This window comes from Bos mutus, chromosome 9 (assembly GCF_027580195.1).
Source record: "Bos mutus isolate GX-2022 chromosome 9, NWIPB_WYAK_1.1, whole genome shotgun sequence".
Lineage (NCBI taxonomy): Eukaryota > Metazoa > Chordata > Mammalia > Artiodactyla > Bovidae > Bos > Bos mutus.
The window spans coordinates 49,512,749-49,533,887 of NC_091625.1; the positions used below are offsets into that span (position 1 = coordinate 49,512,749).

At 36.9% G+C, this 21,139-nt stretch overlaps 1 protein-coding gene across 1 annotated transcript in view; it reads left to right on the plus strand.

The window, feature by feature from the left end:
• Window positions 1-21,139, plus strand: part of ASCC3 (activating signal cointegrator 1 complex subunit 3) — a 338,210-nt gene that overhangs the window by 285,667 nt on the left and 31,404 nt on the right. Inside the window, exon 37 of the mRNA XM_005902613.2 lies at window positions 17,057-17,281. Within this exon, the coding sequence (XP_005902675.2) occupies window positions 17,057-17,281 (225 nt within the window). The remainder of the gene's footprint in view (window positions 1-17,056; window positions 17,282-21,139) is intronic.

A 21,139-nucleotide genomic window follows, 5' to 3' on the forward strand; every position in this document is an offset into this window, starting at 1 on the left:
CTATCTATCAGATCTAGTCCCTTAAATCTATTTGTCACTTCCACTGTATAATCATAAGGGATTTGATTTAGGTCATGCCTGAATGGTCTAGTGGTTTTCCTTACTTTCTTCAATTTAAGTCTGAATTTGCAATAAGGAGTACATGTTCTGAGCCACAGTCAGCTCTGGGTCTTATTTTTGCTGACTGTATAGAGCTTCTCCATCTTTAGACAGTTAGAAACTGACAGAATTGTTGGCTGATGGCTAGAAATAAATGATAATGTTCAAGTAGGAAGAATGTTTGTTGACATTTTTAATTTGTTGAAATGTTTAAGAATAGTTGCATTATGACTCTTGCTTGTTTGTACACCTTTACAGCAGATTCAGATAATGAATACTCACATAACAAAAACTTCTGCATAAATAAAGAACATAATTTTGGAAATTTATAATTGTAAATGCCTATATTAAAAATACCTCAAATCAGCAACCTTACCTAAGAAGCTGGGAAAGGAGGAATAAGCAGAAGATTAAAGATTTGCATTGAAAGAAATGAAAAAGAGTATATAAAGTCAGTAGAGAAAGTCAATAAAACCAAAAGTTAATTCTTTAAAAAAATCAACAAAAATGACAAATCTTTGCCCAAACTAATTAAAAAAAAAAAAGAAACCAAGCCAGAACATTCAAGTCACTTATAACTGGTAACAAAACAGGGGTAACTTCACAAAAATAAAAAAGATTCTAAGGGAATACTATAAACAACTATATGCAAAAAAATTGTATAATTTATATAAAATGGAAAAACTTCTAAAAAGACACAAACTATGAAAATTGACTCAAGAAAAATAGAACTTCTAAATTTGACCTTTAACAAGAAAGAGATTGAATTAGTAACTTTAAAACTTCCCATGAAGAAAAGCCCAGGCTCGAATGACTTTATTGATGAATCCTACCAAACATTCTAACAGTTAATATCCATTCTTTGTAAATATAAATTCTTTAAAAAATATGAGAGAACACCTCCCGACTCATTTTATGAGGCCAATATTACCTTGATACCAAAGCCAAACAAGGATATCATAGGTTACCATTTGTAAATATAGATATAAAATCCTCAACAAAATAGTAGCAAACTAAATCCAGCAGCAGAGTAAAACGATTATACACCATGACCAATTGGGATCTATTCCAGGAATTTATGCTTTATTTATTAATGTAATTCACATTTTAATAGAGTAAAGGGGGAGGAAACCACATGATTATCTCAATAGAGGAAAAAACTTTTGTCAAAAATCAAACACCCTTTCAGAATGAAAACACTCAGCACAAAGGAATACAATTGAGTTTCCTCAACCTGACAAAGGACATCTATGAAAAACCTTCAGCTGACAACATGCTGAATGTTGAAAAACTGGATGTTTTCTTCCTAAGATCAGAAACAAGATGGGGATGTCAATTCTCACCATTTATTGAACATTGTAATGTAGATTCTAGCTAGGGCAACCTGGGAAGTAAAAGATATTCAGTTCAGTTCAGATGCTCAGTCGTTTCGGACTCTTTGCAACCCCATAAATTGCAGCATGCCAGGCCTCCCTGTCCATCACCAACTCCCGGAGGTCACTCAAACACTTCCATCCAGTCGGTGATGCCATCCAGCCATCTCATCCTCTGTCGTCCCCTTCTCCTACCCCCAATCCCTCCCAGCATCAGGGTCTTTTCCAGTGAGTCAACTTTTTGCATGAGGTGGCCAAAACACTGGAGTTGCAGCTTTAGCATCATTCCTTCCAAAGATGTGAAACTGTTTCCAATTCCAGAAAACATTATCTTGTGTATAGGCTTTTGCCTTAAGGAATTCACCAAAATATATTACAGTTAATAAAAATATTTAGCAAGATTTCCAGGATATAAGAACAATATACAAAAATCAGTTATATCACTGCACACTAGAAATGAAAAATCTGAAACAAAATCAAGAAAATGAGTAAAATATTTAGGAATAAATTTAACCAAGGCAGTGTAAGTCCTGTGCACTGAAAACTATAAAACACTGTTGAAAGTAATAAATGAAGATCTAAATAAATGAAGAGATATCCCATGTTCATGAACCAGAAGGCTAATATTGTTAAGATGGCAATACTCTTTATATTCATCTACTGGTTCAACACAATTTCTATCAAAAATCCCAGCTGACTTTTTTTTCAACAATTGAGAAGCTGATACTGTAATTCATATGGAAATACAAGGCAAACAGCCAAAGCAGTTTTAAAAAGGAAGAGCAAAGTTGGAAGACTCATACCTCTTGATTCAAAACTTACTACAAAGCTACTCTAATCAAAATAATGTGGCAAAAGGAAGGCCTTATAGATCAATGAAATAGAATAGAGTGCAGAAATAAATTCTTATGTTATAAACAATTGATTTTATACCAGAGTGCCAAACCAATAAAATGGAGAAAGAATGGTCTTTCCAACAATTGCTACTGAAGTAATTGGATATATGCATACAAGAGTATAAAACTGGACCCCTCCCTCACACCATACACAAATATTAACTCTAAATTAACCATGTAGTAGCTAAAACTATACTACTCTTAGCAAAAAGAAAAAAGATGTACGTTTTCCTCACCTTGGGTTGGGTAGTGGCTTTTTAGATAAAACACCAAAAGTGCAAGTAACAAAAGAAAAAAGTAGATAAATTAGACTTCATTAAAAAAAGTTCTTGTGCTGCAAGTGATACTGTCAAGAAAGTGTAAAAATAGCCCACCAAATGGAAGAAAGTATTTGCAAATCATGTAGCTGATAAAAGACTTGCATCCAGAATTTATTAAGAATTTTTCATTTCAATAAAAAACAAATAACTCAACTTTAAAGGATATGAAAAGACATTTCTCCAAAGAAGATATACAAATGACTAATAAGCACATAAAAAGATGCTTAATATCAGTAATTAATAGAAAAATGCAAATTGAAACCACAATAAGATACCACTTCATACTCACTAGGATGATTATAACCAAAAAGACAGACAAGGTATTGGTGAGGATGTGGAGAAACTAGAACTCCTCATCCATTGCTGGTGAGAATGCAAAATGGTGCTGCCACTTTGGGAAACTGACTGTTCCTCAAAATGTTGAGCAGCATTACCATATGGTATTCCAGTTCCACTTCTAAGTATATACCCAAGGAAATCAAAACATGTTCAGACAAAAACTTACACACAAATGTTTTATTCATAGCAGTTAAAAAGCAGAAACAATCCAAACTATGAATAGATAAAATGCAGTATAGTCTTAAAAATAGGTAACAACTGATTTTCAGTAACTGGCTCTAGTACTCCACTGGTTCTCCCCCTCATAACTCTTTTTGATGTACAATTTTCTCAGTAGATCTCTTGATATTGTTTCTTATAAACTTTAAAATTTTTAACTTAAAAAAAAAAAGGTACTTCTGAACATTCATAGGTCACCCTTAGTCTGAACAAAAGAAACCTATTTATTTGGTTTTAACATCCTCAAATTACCATCTTATTCTCTTTCTCCTATTCACTGCCAAAATAAAAAATGAAATCTCAACGTGTTTCCTTCTCTTTTCCATCCATTTATTTGTAACTTCCTGCAATCTGGGTTGGTATTACTCAAAATTTTCACAGCTCCCTAGTGCCCTCAGAATTACCCAGTGCTATTGTCTTTTCTTAGTGCTCAGTCTCTTTGATCTTCTATAGCATTTGACAGACACAGGTTGCTTCTTGATACTCTCTTCATCTTTCAAAATGTTCTTTCACATCTTATCCCATTCTTGTTCTGATTGTTTGACATTGGTTCCTTTTCCTGTGTCTAAACTCCAGCTGTTCTCAGATTTTTTTTTCTTGCTTTCCTATGTCCTCTGCCAGGTCTCACCACAGTTACAGTTTAAAGTGTTGCCTTTAAATAGGTGAGTCTCATAGCATAGTCTACCTGTCTTGACCTCTCTTACAAACTATGGTTCCAACTTCTGCATGCTCACTGGACATTCCCACTTCATTGTCCCTCTGTGACCCAGACTCACAATGTCTCAATCTTCCTTTTCACTATTCCCAAAATTCCTGTCCTTATTTTGTCTGTCGGTTATCTTTGCCTTCTTTCATACCTCCAAGATGAATTCCTTCGAGTAATCCATGACTCCTGCTTTTCTCCTCCCCAGTTCCACACATTATACAGATTACCAAGACTATTTCTTCATAATTGTTTTCTCAAGTTTCTCGGACTTTTTAAAGATTGTTCACTCTTCAGGTCCTGTCAGAGTTCTCATCACCCTGTTTCAAAACAACTGTGCTCACCAGTCTCCTAAATGATCTTCCCACTTTAGTCTCTATCTCCTCTAATCCACCAACTCATTTATCTGTTTATTTGTTTTAGAACATCATTTGCATCATTTCTCCCCTTAGAAATCTAAAATTATGTAGATTTTAAAGCATTATTTCCTTAGCCTGGGTATCCACTTCACAGCCTTCCTTTTTAGTCTGAACCTTCTTACTCTCACCTATAAACATGCTATATGGATGTCAACTTCACACTTTTGCTATAATTCTCATCTAGACAATGTGTCTAACATTCATCCTTAGCATCTTGGCTCAGCTCCCTCTAAAATATTTTCTTATTGAGATGCAGTGGTTGCTACTTTTTCTAAATTCATGACACCAGTGTTTGTTTCTTTCATTCATCAATCACTCCTGTATTGTCTTGTTATGTTTCTTGTATATTGATGTATTTTGATATTTCATTTTTAGATTTATTTTGCTTTTTCTATATGTATATCTTAACTCCTGGGAGAAAGATATACAGTAGCTGTTAAGTAGATTAGAAGTATTTTAATGTTTTCACTTTGCATTTTATTTTTTAATTTTTTGCATGTTTTTTTATTGTCATTATAGCCTATAGAAATGCAAATTATAAAAAAATAAAAGTTTCTCTAGTAAAAATGCGAAGTTTTAAAGATAGGAGCAAGTTGTAAAAATAAAGTTTGTTTATAGCTTTTAAAGATGGATTATGAAATGTGACATTTAACCATGCATAATTATTATATATTGCTGCTAATCTCAGTTATTCCCTTTTAGGATTCAAACCTGATAGCCTCGAGATTTTTATTCCTAAGAGGAAAATATCTAAACATTGTTAAGCTATAAAGCATTTTTATTATATCCTTGAAAACTGAGGAATTTTTTTAAGTTTCATCAAAGTACAATTTTTTAAGGACTTAGCTATAAATCCTAGGAAATAGAAGTTTTTGATGGAATTCTTACCACTGAAATTATTTTAAGTACAACAGACCTACTAGTACTCACTATTGTAAGATCCCATAAAATCCAGCTGTCAACCAGGTGGTCATTCTTACAATGGAAAGAATAAGGTATTATTTCTTGTTCATATTTATTTTTGGCAAATGATTCTGTGGTTGCCCTAATTGGTTGAAGGCCAAACATATATCCATAAGTTTAAGACATTGATATAAATCAGACACATATTCTCAACATAAGGCCTGACAGGAAACACACATAGATCTATGAGTAATTACAAGTATATCTGTCAGTGTTTACATATTTGCCATCTGCATATGATAAAATTATTTTGATACTTTATTCCAGTAAAGCAGATTTTATGCATGTTGGACAAATATTTTATTGCTTAGCTAGATCTTAGTTTTACCATTTTCCAATAAATGTTTTATAACCAAGGGGCTCTTTTGTTACTTGTTAAGTTCATTCCTCGGAGAAGGCAATGGCACCCCACTCCAGTACTCCTGCCTGGAAAATCCCACGGATGGAGGAGCCTGGAAGGCTGCAGTCCATGGGGTCACTGAGGGTCAGACACGACTGATCAACTTCACTTTCACTTCTCACTTTCATGCATTGGAGAAGGAAATGGCAACCCACTCCAGGGTTCTTGCCTGGAGAATCCCAGGGACAGGGGAGCCTGGTGGGCTGCCGTCTATGGGGTCACACAGAGTCGGACACGACTGAAGTGACTTCGCAGCAGCAGCAGCAGCAAGTTCATTCCTGGTATATCTTTCACTGCACTTTGAGGTCATTATAAGTTCCATGTAGGTCTAGTTTTTAGCATCGTTTTAGAGATGAACTTTATTTATTATAGTGGTATATAAGTTATTCACTTTGAACAGATAATTTGAATAAAAGTATAAGTCTTAAGGTCAGAAACAATACTGCTTAAATATATATATATGATTTAGAAAATAAGTTATATCAGTTTTTTCATAGATTAATGGTTGAATAAAAGGTAATCTGAAGTAATAAAGATAAAAATAAAGAGGCTTTTTATTTATCCCTTAATATATCTAGACCTGGATCAGTAAATGCCAGATTATTTTTCAAATATTATGATAAAATATATGCTTCTGCTACTGCTGCAAAGTCGCTTCAGTTGTGTCTGACTCTGTGTGACCCCATAGACGGCAGCCCACCAGGCTCTCCCGTCCCTGGGATTGTCCAGGCAAGAACACTGGAGTGGGTTGCCATTTCCTTCTCCAATGCATGAAAGTGAAAAGTCAAAGTGAAGTCCGCTCAGTCGTGTCCGACTCCTAGTGAACCCATGGACTGCAGCCTACCAGGCTCCTCTGTCCATGGGATTTTCCAGGCAAGAGTACTGGAGTGGGGTGCCATTACCTTCTTCCATAAAAAATACATAATATACAAATTAATGTAATCCTTCAGAAAGGCACAGAAATTAAGCAGGGTTCCTATCTGGGAAATTTACTGAAATGCTCTTTCTACAGCTTAAGTGGCCAAAAAACAGTGTTGGAATGTGAGAAACTAATTTTGGTTTGTTTTAACGCCTCAGAATGTTACAGATTAATCAAGTGCTACTTAAAGTCTGGAATTCATTAACTTTACATGTTTTGCTTTTCCCATGACAGAGATTGTTACAGCATAAGGCATCTTTAGTCGCTCACCTTGGTCAGGTTTACCATCCCCACTGTCCAGGAGCCCTCTTACCTGTTCTGCTTAGTGTGTTCAATGCAGGCAGTGATGTGTCCAGCAGTGTAAAAGTACTAGTTTCCTGTTACGTCAGGCTTACACAAGACCGTGCAGCAACCTGTTCCGGCTGTTTGTTACCTCAGTGATTTGCTTAGGTGAAGCAGACTCTTACAGTCACTGCAGCTAGAGTAAACACACTCACACATACACAAACAGAACTCATTTGTTTATACACGTTCACTAAAGAGAAGAAGCAGTGTATATACTACGTATTTGATAAGCTTCTTGTTAACAAATCTAAAAAGTAAGCTGTATGATCAGCAAATTTAAGGGCCACAAGGACACGTAAGACTTACATGTTGGATAATGGTACCCAAGTCCTAACTAAACCCAAGTACTTCTAATCTCTGAAAGACATACCTCATTAGTATAGACTGGCCAGATTGTTCTTCCAAGAACAAGCAAAATAAGTCAGTGATACAGCGGTGTGAACGTATCATTATGTAAAAGTGTATATCTTCACTAAACTAAAATCAGTGAGGCCTGCCGTGCTGCGGTTCATGGGGTCGCAAAGAGTCATACACGACTAAGTGACTGAACTGAACTGAACTGAAAATCAGTGTAAATATACAAGCAAAATGTAGTAGCATACATACATATGTTTGTGGGTTGTTGTTTTTTTTTTTTACTTTATGTGGAGTAGCTGAGTTTATGGCATTTCTCGAACAGATTGAGGTTTGTGGTAAAAAGGAAAACAAAATGAAAACTACTGAGTGAATAGCAGGGCCCATTTGATGTGATTATGAAAGATGTTTCTTTATCCTGATTTCTCTTTTGCAATCGAAAAACAGTAGCAGGGGGTTGCAAGCAGAGTTCATCATAGGTTGTCAATCACTGTCACTCAACATTTGCAGGGAAGATGTCTTTATTCAAGGACAGCTGGGCAAATCAGAGACATAGATTTGCAGTTAGTAGCCTGTCCAGCCAACAGTAAACAAGGACAGGGCAGACAAACCAGCCTCTCACATGAAAATATAATGGGCTCCACTGACCTCACTGCCCTCCATTCAGCTTCAATCCCAGTTGCATAAAAGCTTCATTGCCCACTTTCAATTTCCTTTAATTACCTACATGATGTAGATAAGAAAATGAACCTCACTTATAGTTAGTGATCACACACAGGAAATTAACTGGACAAGTTGTTTAGAATTAGAGGAGTAATTTGGAGATAAATAGAGTATCTTACTATGGAAGAAGAGGCTAGAAAGGGGTTTTGTTTGGCCATTTGTTTTTAAGCAGGGATTTTATTATTTTACTAGCTCTCTGTGCAGATCCTGGGTTTGCTGCTTTCCTAATCTAAATAAAAAATCTCCTTTGTAAGTATCCTGAAACACACAGAATAAAATACTTGAAGGAAGTGAGAGCTAAGTAAAGTGGTGAAGCAAACACACCATATTCTAAAGAACTCAGAAAAATTGTGAACTGGAATGCCAGGAATAAATGATCATGGTTTTCACAGAAGGGTCTGGTGGAACAACTGAGAGTTAAGCAGCAGTGTCTTCCGCCAAGTCTTTATTTTAAATGAACCATAATCAAACCACGAAAAATTAAATTCAAAATGCTGATAATGTTTTTATATATTCTAATTGATTTAAAAATCAGTATTTTTGTTTCATTCTTGTGGGTCACAGCATTTAAGTTTTAAGTAGAAAATACTGTAGGATTTCAGAGTACTGTAACTATCCATAACACTTTTTCTTCAGAAAAGTTGCAGCAAGTGCGTAATATCAATGGTTCTTTCTCTTCCCTGTCTCTTCATTGTATTTTTAGTTAGTTCACTGAAGAAGATTGAAAAGAGCATCTTTCCTTAACACACACTGATATGCTTTTGTGAACATTTAATTAATGTAAATTTAAAAGAAACCAAGGTGGATACTGGAGACTAAAACCTGCAGTATCAAACCTGTAATTCAAGAGGATATAATTTCTGAATATTTTATCTTTAATTTGGCTATCTTGTATTGACAATATTGTCTTTCAAAGAATTGATATTTTCTGTAACACAGTTACATAAAAATTGTATGATTACTTGGATAAAATGAATGTGCCCCTACTAGTAAAGCATCAGTTAAAAAAAAATAATAATAACCTATTTCTTTGAAAAATATTTATGAATCATGATATTTTTAAAGTGAGTTAATTAAATGTCATTTTAGGTAGGGAAGTATTTTTATATAATTGTAAACAAAGGTCTATAACTGAAAACTGTAGAACAAAACTCAAATAATTGAATCTTAAGCCTCAGTTAACATTCTCTATGGTATATACTATATAGAGTATATAGTATATAGATATGGGGATTATTATTATAGTAATAATGCCTGACATTCATACAGAGTCTTACAGCTTTAAGTGGTTTCATAAACACTATCGCATTGAATCTTCACACCAAGTCCCAACTTAAGGAATTTGGGACTTAGGGAAGTTCAGTTATTCTCAGTAGGTCACATAGCTTGTAAATGGCAGAGCTGAAAATCCACCTGTTATATCAGTTCCCAGACCCAGTGTTCTCTCTACCACCTCACACTGTGCATACCACCCTCATGATCTGTAACATTTCTTAGGGGATGAATTACTTGCTACATTCTTTGGATTCCCCTTCAATTCAAACACTGGAAACAGAAAAGGAGGGACCCTCAAAGGAAGTAATAGCTTTTGATGAGACTTCATTTAATTATGGATAATTTTTAATTACAGAAACTATTATTGATTTGATATTTTTAAACATAAATCAAATGTCACCTCTTTGAAGATCTCACAAACATTGTCTTTGTAAAATTTAATAATGAAAAAGACATTGCTAATCAAAGTGAAGTGAAGTGAAAGTCACTCAGTCATGTCTGACTCTTTGCAATCCCATGTAGCCTGCCAGGCTCCTCCATCCATGGAATTCTTCAGGCCAGAATACTGGAGTGGGTAGCATGTTCCTTTCTCCAGGGGATCTTCCCAACCCAGGGATCGAATCCAGATCTCCTGAATTGCAAGCAGATTCTTTACTGTCTGAGTTATCAGGGAGGCCCCAAAATTCTGGAGTGGGTAACCTATCCCTTCTCCAGTGGACCTTCCCGACCCAGGAATTGAACCAGGATCTCCTGCAATGCAGGCGGATTCATCACTAGCTGAGCAACCAGGGAAGCCCACAGCTACAAAGTTGGCTTTGCAACCCCGTGGACTGTAGCCCACCAGACTTCTTTGACCATGGGATTTCCCAAACAAGAGTGAGTTGCCGTTCCCTCCTCCAGGGGATCTTCCTGACCCAGGGAACCTGCGTCAAACCTGCGTCTCCTACATTGGCAGGCAGTTTGTTTACCACTGAGCTACTGGGGAAGCCCTAGTAATTAAAAGAATAATATTAAATAATCAAATCCGTGCAAGTATTCTTAAGTGTTTTCCTGTAGTAAGAGACTGTGCCCCTCTTTTTGAACTCAAGTTTGAACCTTATCCTATCACTTTCCCTTTTTTACCTTAAAAAATTTTTCTTTTTACTGTCTTTCAGCTCAGTCATAACCTCCTCAAAGATACATTCCCTCTGACCTACAGTTATTATTTGTACCCCTCCCTTACTTGTCCAGTTGTCATTTTACATTTATTCATGGGCAATTTTGATTAAGGTTTAGCTCCCCCATTTAACTATGAAGCTTAATGAGAGTAGGGGATCAATCATGTCTTTTTTTTTTTCCCACCATTTGGTACCCAGCAATAATATATGCTAAATAAATATTTGGTAAACAAATGACTAAGACATTGTGCATTGTGTTTATTAAAGATTTTTAATTTTTATTATTAAAGTGTATAGATTTTGCAAAGAAATTAAGGACCCCTTAATTAACAAAGGAACTCTTCGATTGCTTTTATGCACCAAGAAAAGCCATCACTGAATTAAATTTTTCAGTAAGATCACTGTCTGAGTAATCTACATTAAAGATTTGATTGCTCCCCTAATCAACCTAGAAAGATCTCTCCACTGCAGAGCATTTTTTCCAACCTAAAATGTACTCAGCTGTTAGCAGACTCATCTGATACTGATACTGCTGGCAGTGAGCAAATTCACAGTCCTGGTGAAGCAGGGGATTAAAGCAATAAATCGGGGGTAATTCAAGCAGAATTGGCATGATTTGGAGAACAGTGGAGTCACATCTTACTTTAGATTCTAAAGTAAGCAAATACATTAAGAAGCACTAATGATAAAAGTTTACTGAAAATAACCCTAAAAGTAGAATAAGCATAATTTTGCGTAGTCAGTCTTGCTCAGATATGCTAATTCTCAGTGACTTTGACACCACTGGTTTTCCCTCTAGTATTAGAGCAGATCATTGTTTCTTTAGCACCAAATGAAGTAGTTGCTTGCATTTGGAAGTCAAGCTTTATGAAAAAATGTGCATCTTTGGATACTAGAATCATACGTCACACTCTCAGAAGTATTTGCGAACTAAGACTGGGAAATGCCTAGTTTATATTGTTGCCTGCTAATCAATCAATTGATATCTAATCTATCTGTTTCTCTCCCTTTCTCTCTCTCTGTCTCTCTCCCTCTCTCTCACACACACACAGAGTGTGGGGAAGAGGGGTGTGTAATGTATATAATAAAATGTGAACAAGATTGTACAGAAGGAAGTAGATTACTTAGATAATACCATTAATTAGTGCTTTTAGCCAAATCCTTACTTTCATGTAATTTATAAGTCTAAACCTGTTTCCTACATATCTGAAACCTGGAGGACCAATACAGTTGTCAGTATTAAAATAGTTATTCAATTTTCTTTTGGTAAAAGATCAGTTGTTGTTGTTCAGCCGCTCAGTCATGTCTGACTCTTTGTGACCCCATGGACTGCAGCATGGCAGGCTTCCCTGTCCTTCACCATCTCCCAGAGCTTGCTTAAACTCATGTCCATTGAGTCGGTGATGCCAGTGAATCAGAGGTGGTTGTATTTTTTGAACAGTATGAAGAAATCTAAATATAAATAAATTTTAAATTGTGAAACAGATTTAAAGCTGATTTCTTCTCCTTCCACCTCCACCCAACTATCTGGATTGTAGTCCTTTCTTTAAGTGTATTTTGCACGCTTAACAGAAAGCTCCTGCTCACTGAGTGTTCCCAGCCTGTCTGTTATTAATAGCATCATCATTCTCCTCATCCCTGGGGCTCAAACCATAGACCCCTCCTTATCTGTTTTTATGGATCTGCTCGTATTATTTTCTGCGCCTGGAATGCAAGGAATCTCTCTCCCTCTCTCCTCTTCTGCAAATTATTCTAAGCCTCGAACAAACACTATCTCTTTTAGGAAACTTTCCAACACATCCAATTCACTTCAGCCCTCTTCTCTGAATAGCAGTACTTTATTCTGCACTTAAAATAATTATTTATATAAATTGTTTTCACTGATATCACTTCATTTTTTTTGAAATAAAAGGTCATGTTTTAGATTTCTGAACCATCTTCTTCCTTATCTGCTGTTGCATTTTCCTTAAGCCATTTGGCAAGGCTGAGATAGACAGGCATTGATGGGAATTTGAATAGAGCCCAGATACTAAGTTGAGATATGTCAGTCATCAGGTGTCAATGTATCAGCCCTGAAATTCACCTAAAATCAAAAAGAATAGCCTTGCCATGTATAACTGGTCCTTCTTTGGCAGATGACTTCAGAGAGAATAGGAAAGAGTTGAAATGACATATAAAAAGAAATCCAAGATGACTCATAGAGGCAAAACATTATTAACTGCTAACATGTCAGTATATACTTCTTACATAAAGCAGCACAAACTGGTGAAGACAATGTTCAAAATAGTGTAAAGCAGCTGTGATATTTTTGACTTAAAAAACAAAGTAAGACAAGAGACATAATTCATGAGAAAATGTCATGATTATTTTAATATTTCTATTAAATGTCCTGGTTCCAGGAACACTATTCACGTCTCTGTTCATCTAGGTACCATCTGCTGGTCTTCGGTATCAGCCTATTTGCCTTTTCCTTCAAGAAACCTTTATGACCGTCCTAACTTGGTCAGATATCTTTGCTAAATTCTCATGCCCTTTTACATATTTCTTCTTCATGGAATTTATCATCATATCACAGTTGCATTTATGTGGCTGAATAGTGTCTGTCTCCATCATAAGGTGGATATTCAACAAATATTTGTTACTGTTTTCTATTGTTGTCCTTGTTGTATGTCCCTGTTTTTGCCTTTTATTGTCTTATTTGAGCATTTTATATGATTTCACTTTCTACTCTCTTAGCATATCAGTTATATATATATATCTTGCCTGGAAAATCCCATGGATGAAGGAGCCTGGTAGGCTGCAGTCCACGGAGTCGCTAAGAGTTAGACACGACTGAGCGACTTCACTTTCACTTTTCACTTTCATGTATTGGAGAAGGAAATGGCAACCCACTCCAGTGATGTTGCCTGGAGAATCCCAGGGACTGGGGAGCCTGGTGGGCTGCCGTCTGTGAGGTTGCACAGAGTCGGACACGACTGAAGCGACTTAGCATATATATATATATATAGTGGAGGGGGGGGTTTGGCTTTTTTTAGTGGTTACCCTTGAGTTTATAATGTACATTTACAAATAATTGAATTCCACTTTCAAGTAGCAGTATACACTAGTGGGTAATGTAAATATAATAACAAAGTAGTCATAATTCCTTCCATTTCTTGTTTCATTGCTGCTGTTCATGTCACTTATATACAAGTCATATACATAAGCATAAGACATGCATAAGCATACATGATTGAATACATTGTTATTATTTTGAACTAAGTGTTGTCTGTTGGATCAGTGTTCTTCTTTTCTTTATACAATGCCAAATTTTGGACCTATATTATTTTCTTCCTCTGCAGAGAACTTATATTTCTTGCAAGGCCATTCTACCAGTCTGTTGCCAGCAAATTAATTCAGTATTTATTTGTCTGAGAAAGTTGTATTTCTCTATCCCTTTTGAGGGATAATTTCACAGGGTATAGAACCTCTAGGTTGGTGGAATTTTTTTCTCAACACTTTAAATATTTCATGCCACTCTCCTCTTGTTTGCATGGTTTCTGAGGTGAGTAATTCAGAAGTAACATTTACCTTTGTTCCTTTATAGGTAACATGATTTTTTTTTCCCCCTGTCTGACATTAATGGGTAGGGGGAAGGATTTTCGATCATTATTGTTTCAGCTGTTTCTTCTCTTACTTTCTCTCCTCCTTCTGCTATTCCCATTATATATATGTTACATCTTTTGTCATTGTCCCACAGTCCTTGGATATCATCTTGTGTCTCTTTCAGTCTTTGTTCTCTTTGCTTTTCAGTTTTCAGAGATAAGATTGTTATATCCTCTAGCTCAAAAATTCTTTGCTCAGCCATGTCCAGTCTACCAATAAATTCACCAAAAGCATTCTTCATATCTCTTAGTGTTTTTGTCTTTAGCTTTTCTCTTTGGCTCTTTTCTAGGATTTCCATCTCTCCACTTCTATTGTTCATCTATTCTTGTGTGCTTAGTCACATCCAACTCTTTGCAGCCCCATGGACTATAGCCTGCCAGGCTCCTCTGTCCATGGGATTTCCCAGGCAAGAATACTGGAGTGGGTTTCCTTCTCCAGGGGATCTTCCTGACCCAGGGATCAAACCCACATCTCCTGCATTGCAGGCAGGCTCTTTACCACTGAGCCACCAGGGAAGCCCTTATCTGTTTTTACAGGCTGTCTGTTTTATCTGTCGGACCTCTTAGCATATAAATCATTATAAATCATTGTTGTTGTTGTTGTTAAGTTGCTTCAGTCATGTCTGACTCTGTGCGGTCCCATAGACGGCAGGCCACCAGGCTCCCCCGTCCCTGGGATTCTCCAGGCAAGAACACCGGAGTGGGTTGCCATTTCCTTCTCCAATGCATGAAAGTGAAAAGTGAAAGTGAAGTCACTCAGACGTGTCCGAATCTTTGCGACCCCATGGACTGCAGCCTACCAGGCTCCTCCGTCCATGGGATTTTCCAGGCACGAGTACTGGAGTGGGGTGCCATCTCCTTCTCCAGTTATATATCATAGTTGTTTTAAATTCCTGCTCTTATAATTCTAACATCCCTGCCATGTCTGGTTCTGATGATGGCTCTATTTCTTCAAACTGTGTTTTTAGCCTTTTGGTATACCTTTTTTCTTGATAGCTGGACATAGTGTATTGGGTAAAAAGAGCTGCAGTAAATAGGCCTTTTGTAATGCAGTGAGGTGGGGCACAGAGGTGTAGGGGGAATATCCTCTGGTCCAGGGATCAGGCCCCATGTTTTTGTGACTCTGTGAATTTCACATCTGTTTCTCAGTGTTTTTCTACCCTCCCACCTTTGGTGGGATAAGATGGCTAGCTTGGGCTAAAGTGGGATATTCCATTCTTCCATGTGCAAAGCTGGAACTGGTTACAGTTGGCTATTTCCCTTATCCAGGTCAGATAGGTTTTGATAATATCCCAGCGGGTTAGGCTCCAGTTAACTAGTTCTCCTGAGAGCTGGCCTTGCTAAGAAGGACAGAGTGCTCTGGTGTATTTCAGAATGGTTCTTTTCCCCTCCCCTTGCCAGAAGTCCAAGGGGATTTTTCTCTGGTATTGACTATAGGAATCTGGCTGGGCTCCTGAAGGTAAATCTCATAGTATTGTGAGGCCCCTACAACTTAGTCCCCATGGAGCTTTTAGCTCTAGGAGTTGCCCACACTGAATCTCCCATAATTCATCAGTTACAGTTCAGGTTTTCTTACCTTCACATATTCCTGTGACATTTTCTGCCTATGAGTCTCTGCTCCTCTTAGCCATGACTCCCTGCATTTTCCAGCCTTGGGGGCAGCAGTTTGTCCTGTGTCCTCCCTTCTCATATGGATCCAAGACCATATGTTGTTGGTTTTTTCAACCTCTTCTGCTCTTTTTTTTTTTAATTGATGTATAATTGATATATAGTGTTGTGTTAGTTTCTGCTGTATAGCAAAATGTCAGCCTGTTCAGCTTTTTACTTGTTACAATGGAGTGATGGCTTCTATGCTCCTTGCATGTGGAACTGGAAACCGCCAAATGTGAACAATTTTATTTTAACCTAATCTATCATAGTTAAGTCTTAAGTTAATGATCCTGGTCTTCACCATTTTCTTACCTCACCAATCCTATCCTCATCCACCTTTCTCCCAGCCCTGCCTATTTCTTCCACTCATCCTAAGTCCCCAAACTGACTATCCCTTTAATACTCTGTACTTACCATATCATAGCATTAATTTCCACTTTGTAGGACTTGTTTTTTCCTGATGAACTCTCAGTTGCTGATTTACTGCCGTGGGCCCACTGTCAAGCATGATGTTTGATGCTCACTACAACCCACTCCAGTACTCTTGCCTGGAAAATCCCGTGGATGGAGGAGCCTGGTAGGCTGCAGTCCATGGGGTCGCTAGGAGTCGCACACAACTGAGCAACTTCCCTTTCACTTTTCACTTTCATGCACTGGAGAGAAGGAAATGGCAACCCACTCCAGTGTTCTTGCTTGGAGAATCCCAGGGATGGTGGAGCCTGGTGGGCTGCCGTCTATGGGGTCGCACAGAGTTGGACACGACTGAAGTGACACAGCAGCAGCAGAATCTGTATTACTTTTGTTGACTGTATAAATAAGATCATACATGAGTTTCAGATATATTATAAATTACTAGCTTTTGCTTAATATTAATAGAGTGTGTGTGTTAGTTACTCAGTCATGTCCAAGTCTTTGTGACCCCATGGACTGTACAGCCCGCCAGGCTCTTCTGTCCATGGGATTTTCCAGGCAAGGATACTGGAATGGGTTGCCATTTCTTTCTCCAGGGGATCTTCCCGACCCAGGGATCGAACCCAGGTCACCTGCATTGCAGTCAGATGCTTTACCGTCTGAGCTACTAAGGAAGCCTGAATATTAGTAGTAGTATTGAACAAAGCAGAATTTTAAAGGATATGGTTATCTTAAAGGTTTTTCTAAAGCATTATTTTAAATGTTAGTAGTTAAAGCTAAGTACAGTAACTATTATACTTTTGATCCAGTACATTATGTATCTCTGTGAATTTGTATGTTTTTTCAGGATGCAGAAGAATATACCGATTTGCCAGTAAGACACAATGAAGATCATATGAATAGTGAACTGGCAAAATGTCTTCCCTTGGAATCGAATCCTCATTCATTTGACAGCCCTCACACCAAAGCACATCTCCTACTGCAGGCACATCTCAGCCGAACCATGCTGCCCTGCCCAGATTATGACACTGATACCAAGACAGTGTTGGACCAAGCTCTCCGAGTATGCCAGGTATGAAAGTCCTTTCTAATTATCTACATTTTCTCCAGTTCTTTCTGGGTTTTTTCTTTTTTTTTTCTCCTGTTGTAGAAGAAAATATGCTTGTGTTTAAACACTTTTATTGTAGCATTATTGAGAAAAACCTAGTGAATCAAATCAGGAATTTTTGAAGGAAAAGAAAATGTAAATGCAATAAGGTGACTGTTTCAGCCATCCATTCCATCGAAATTTATTGAAGGTAAACTGAGTACCAGGTATTTTTCTAGGTTCTGAGCATACAGCAGTGAACAGGACAGAAGAGACCCTGCTGTAATGGGCTTTCACTGGAGACTTAAAAGACAAACAATTAAAAATATAAGTCAAGTGGCAATCACTGCTATGTTAAAATAGTAATAAAGTATAATAAAGGAAATATGGAGTAAGATGGAAGGTGCCATTTTGCCTATGAAGTCATTTAAGAAAGAAAGGGAAGGGGGTGAGCCATGGGTTATCTACTCAGAATAGATTCTAAACACTAAGAAGACCTAGTGCCAGAATTCAAGTATATTCAAGAAAAATGAAGAAGGCCATTGTGAAAAAGTTGAAAAGGAGTGGTTTGAAATGAGATCTGAGAGGGTGGGAATGGACACTATAGAGAAAATGGGGTCAGGTCATGTAGGGAGTTTGTAAACCATCGTAGGGATTTTGGTTTTACTCTGAATGAGAGAGAAGCTGTAGAGTCGTGGTTCACTAATGGTTATGGTGGTTGTATTGATATCTATGAATATTTGCCATATTAATTCAAACATAAATTCTCAAATATTACGTCATTTGAAAATAACAGTTGTAAACCCATTATATGTTAATGATTTTTCATAAGAAATAGCTATTTTTGAAAACAATGAGAAGTGTAATAGTGTTTTACATTTTTGCAAATATCTTTCATATCTCATTTACCAGAAGTCAACTCAATTCATTTATCATCTTTTACAAGCAGTCTGTTACAATATGATATTTTAATTGAAGTATCTGGAGGAAATCCAGCCTCAGACAGATATGTAATTTAAAGAAGAGAGTATTTGTATAGCCTTTTCAGAAAAGTGTAGATATTCTCTGATACTGTACAAAACCTTGACATGTGATATTCCTTAGTTAGTTGCCATGCAGAATCTGAAATCTTTATCTATGAACTTTATAGCTTAAATCAAGCTATAAGGCTAGGCAAGAAATGATGGTGGCTGGACCAAGTTGGTGTGGGAAAGACTGGTGAAAAGTAGGTGGATCCTGTATATTTTTTAAGGAGAATCTGTTAATGAATTGAACAAGGGTTTTTAGGCAAACATGAAGCCAAAGATGATTCCAGAGCTTTTCCCCAGTGCCACTAGAAGGCTGGAGTTGCCATTTCCTGGGAGATAACTGTGAGAAGAGCAGGGTGGGAGATGCACACTTGAAGGATTGAGCTTATAAGAGACTTTGATTTTCTACTTTATGCCTTTTGGGACATTTCTATAGCAAAAACAAGTTTTAAGGTTTTCAAGAGACTTATGGTGTTTTTAGGACTTCTCTGGTGGCTCAGATGGTGAAGAATCTGCCTGTCTGAAATGCAGGAAAATTAGGTTTGATCCCTGGGTTGGGAAGATCTCCTGGAGAAGGGAATGGCAACCCACTCCAGTATTCTTGGGGCTATCCTAGTGATTCATCAGATGGTTAAGAATCTGCCTACAAAGGGGGAGAACTGGGTTCTATCCCTGAGTCCAGAAGATCCCCTAGAGAAGGGAACAGCTACCCACTCCAGTATTCTCGCCTGGAGAATTCCATGGAAAGAGAAGCCTGGTGGGCTACAGTCAGTCCATGAGATTGCAAAGAGTCAGACACAACTGAGCAAGTAACACTTTGACTTTCACATGGTGTTTTTAAAGGTGGAGTAAATGAATCTGAAGATGTATGTATGAGTGAGTGAAGTCGCTCAGTTGTATCTGACTCTTTGCCACCCCATGGACTGTAGCCTACCATGCTCCTCCATCCATGGGATTTTCCAGGCAAGAATACTGGAGTGGGTTGCCATTTCCTTCTCCAGAGGATTTTCCCAACCCACGGATCAAACCCAGGTTTCCCACATTGTAGGCAGACGCTTTACCATCTGAGCCACCAGGGAAGTCCTAGGTTTATGTATAGCCATTTACAAAATTAAAGACTTAAAAGATAACCTAGGCATCTTTCAGGTTATAGAACACTGCAGAATATTACGGTTCCTCTTATTAATTCTGTATCTGTCTAGAATATCTACATAAATATGTGAATATATATATCTAATGACAGAAGATCCAGAATAGTATCTACCAAAAGATTAACAGTAGCCATCTCTGTCACAGCATTTGAGGTAATTTTTAATTTATTTTCTATGCTCTTTTAAAATGTTTGTATGTTTTCAAATGAGCTTTTAACAATTTTATTATTGGGAGAAAAAAAACTTAATCTTATTATTTAAAAGAATAGAGCTGTTTCATATAATATTCACAAACTATCAGGAATTAGAAGGGATATAAGGCTATAATACACAAGTAAATTTTTTAACCCTTTTTTTGTAGCTAACATATGGTTTATCTCTCTAGGAAGATGATTTGCCACTCTTTATTAGTCACACTTTATCAATGAAGGTTAAAGCTCCTAAAGTTTTAGCTGTGGCCACCAATACTCATTTGTGTTTCCTGTAGCCATTTTTTCTCCTCCTCAAAGGCTGACCTATAAATGAACTCAGGGTCAGGAAGGGTTGGAGAGACATTACAGGAGAAATTAAATTTTTGTACTTATACTTACAGGTGTACGTATTTACATCATATATAAAAGTTATAATATATATCAACTCATTCATAGTTTCTTTTTCATCACTCAGTCAATAATGATTCAAAAGCTGTAAATAATAGAAATTAGTGATTTTACAAGGAGTCTATTTCTAAATTTACTCTAAGGAAAAGATTCAGTCAGGTACTTTTAACCTCTACTTAAATATTCTTATGTACTATTTCTTGGATATTTATACTTCTTAAAAATTTTTTGCTCCATCTAAACAACATCTAAAGAGAACTAGGTCTTAACTATAAAAGTAATACATGTCACTGTAGAAAATTTGGGAAAGCAATGTATTAAATTTAAAGTCATTCATGGTAGTTATATCTTTAACCCTGTGAATATGAGACTCTTTTTGGTTGATGAATTAAAAATTTTTTAATTCAAAAAATGTTTTTTAATTTTTTTTCATTTTGAAGTAACTTCAGACATTAAAAGTTTGTAAAACATAGTACAATAAAATTCCCATGTGTCTTGCACTGGGCTTCCCCTAATGTTAGCATCTTGCCTCAGTGCTGATCCTGGTAACTAATCTACAGACCTCATTCCAATTCTGTCCATTTGGATTTTATCCCACTAATACCTTTCTCTGTTCCAGGATCCAGTCCAGGATCCCACAGAGCACTTAGTTGTCACGTCCCCTTCAGTCTCCTTGACGTTCAGGACATTGGCACGTGTGAGGGGCACTGGCCAGGTGTCTTACAGAGCTGTCCCTCAGTTTGGGCTTGCCTGATATTGCCTCATAATCACATTGAAGTTACATACTACTGGCTAAGAATGCCATAGAAGTGATGTTTTGTCCTCTTGGTATATCATATCAAGAGGCTTGTGACATGGATGTGTTATTACCAGAGATGTTGACTTTGTACACTTGAGGTAGCATCTGCCAGGCTTCTCCACTGTAAAGTTACTTTTTTTTTTCCTTTTGTAACTAATATGTTGTGGTAAGAAACTTTGAGATTATGCAGTTATCCTGTTTCTCATCAAATTTTCCTACATTATTTTCATCATTCATTGGAGGCTGTCTCCTGAAACAGTTACTAC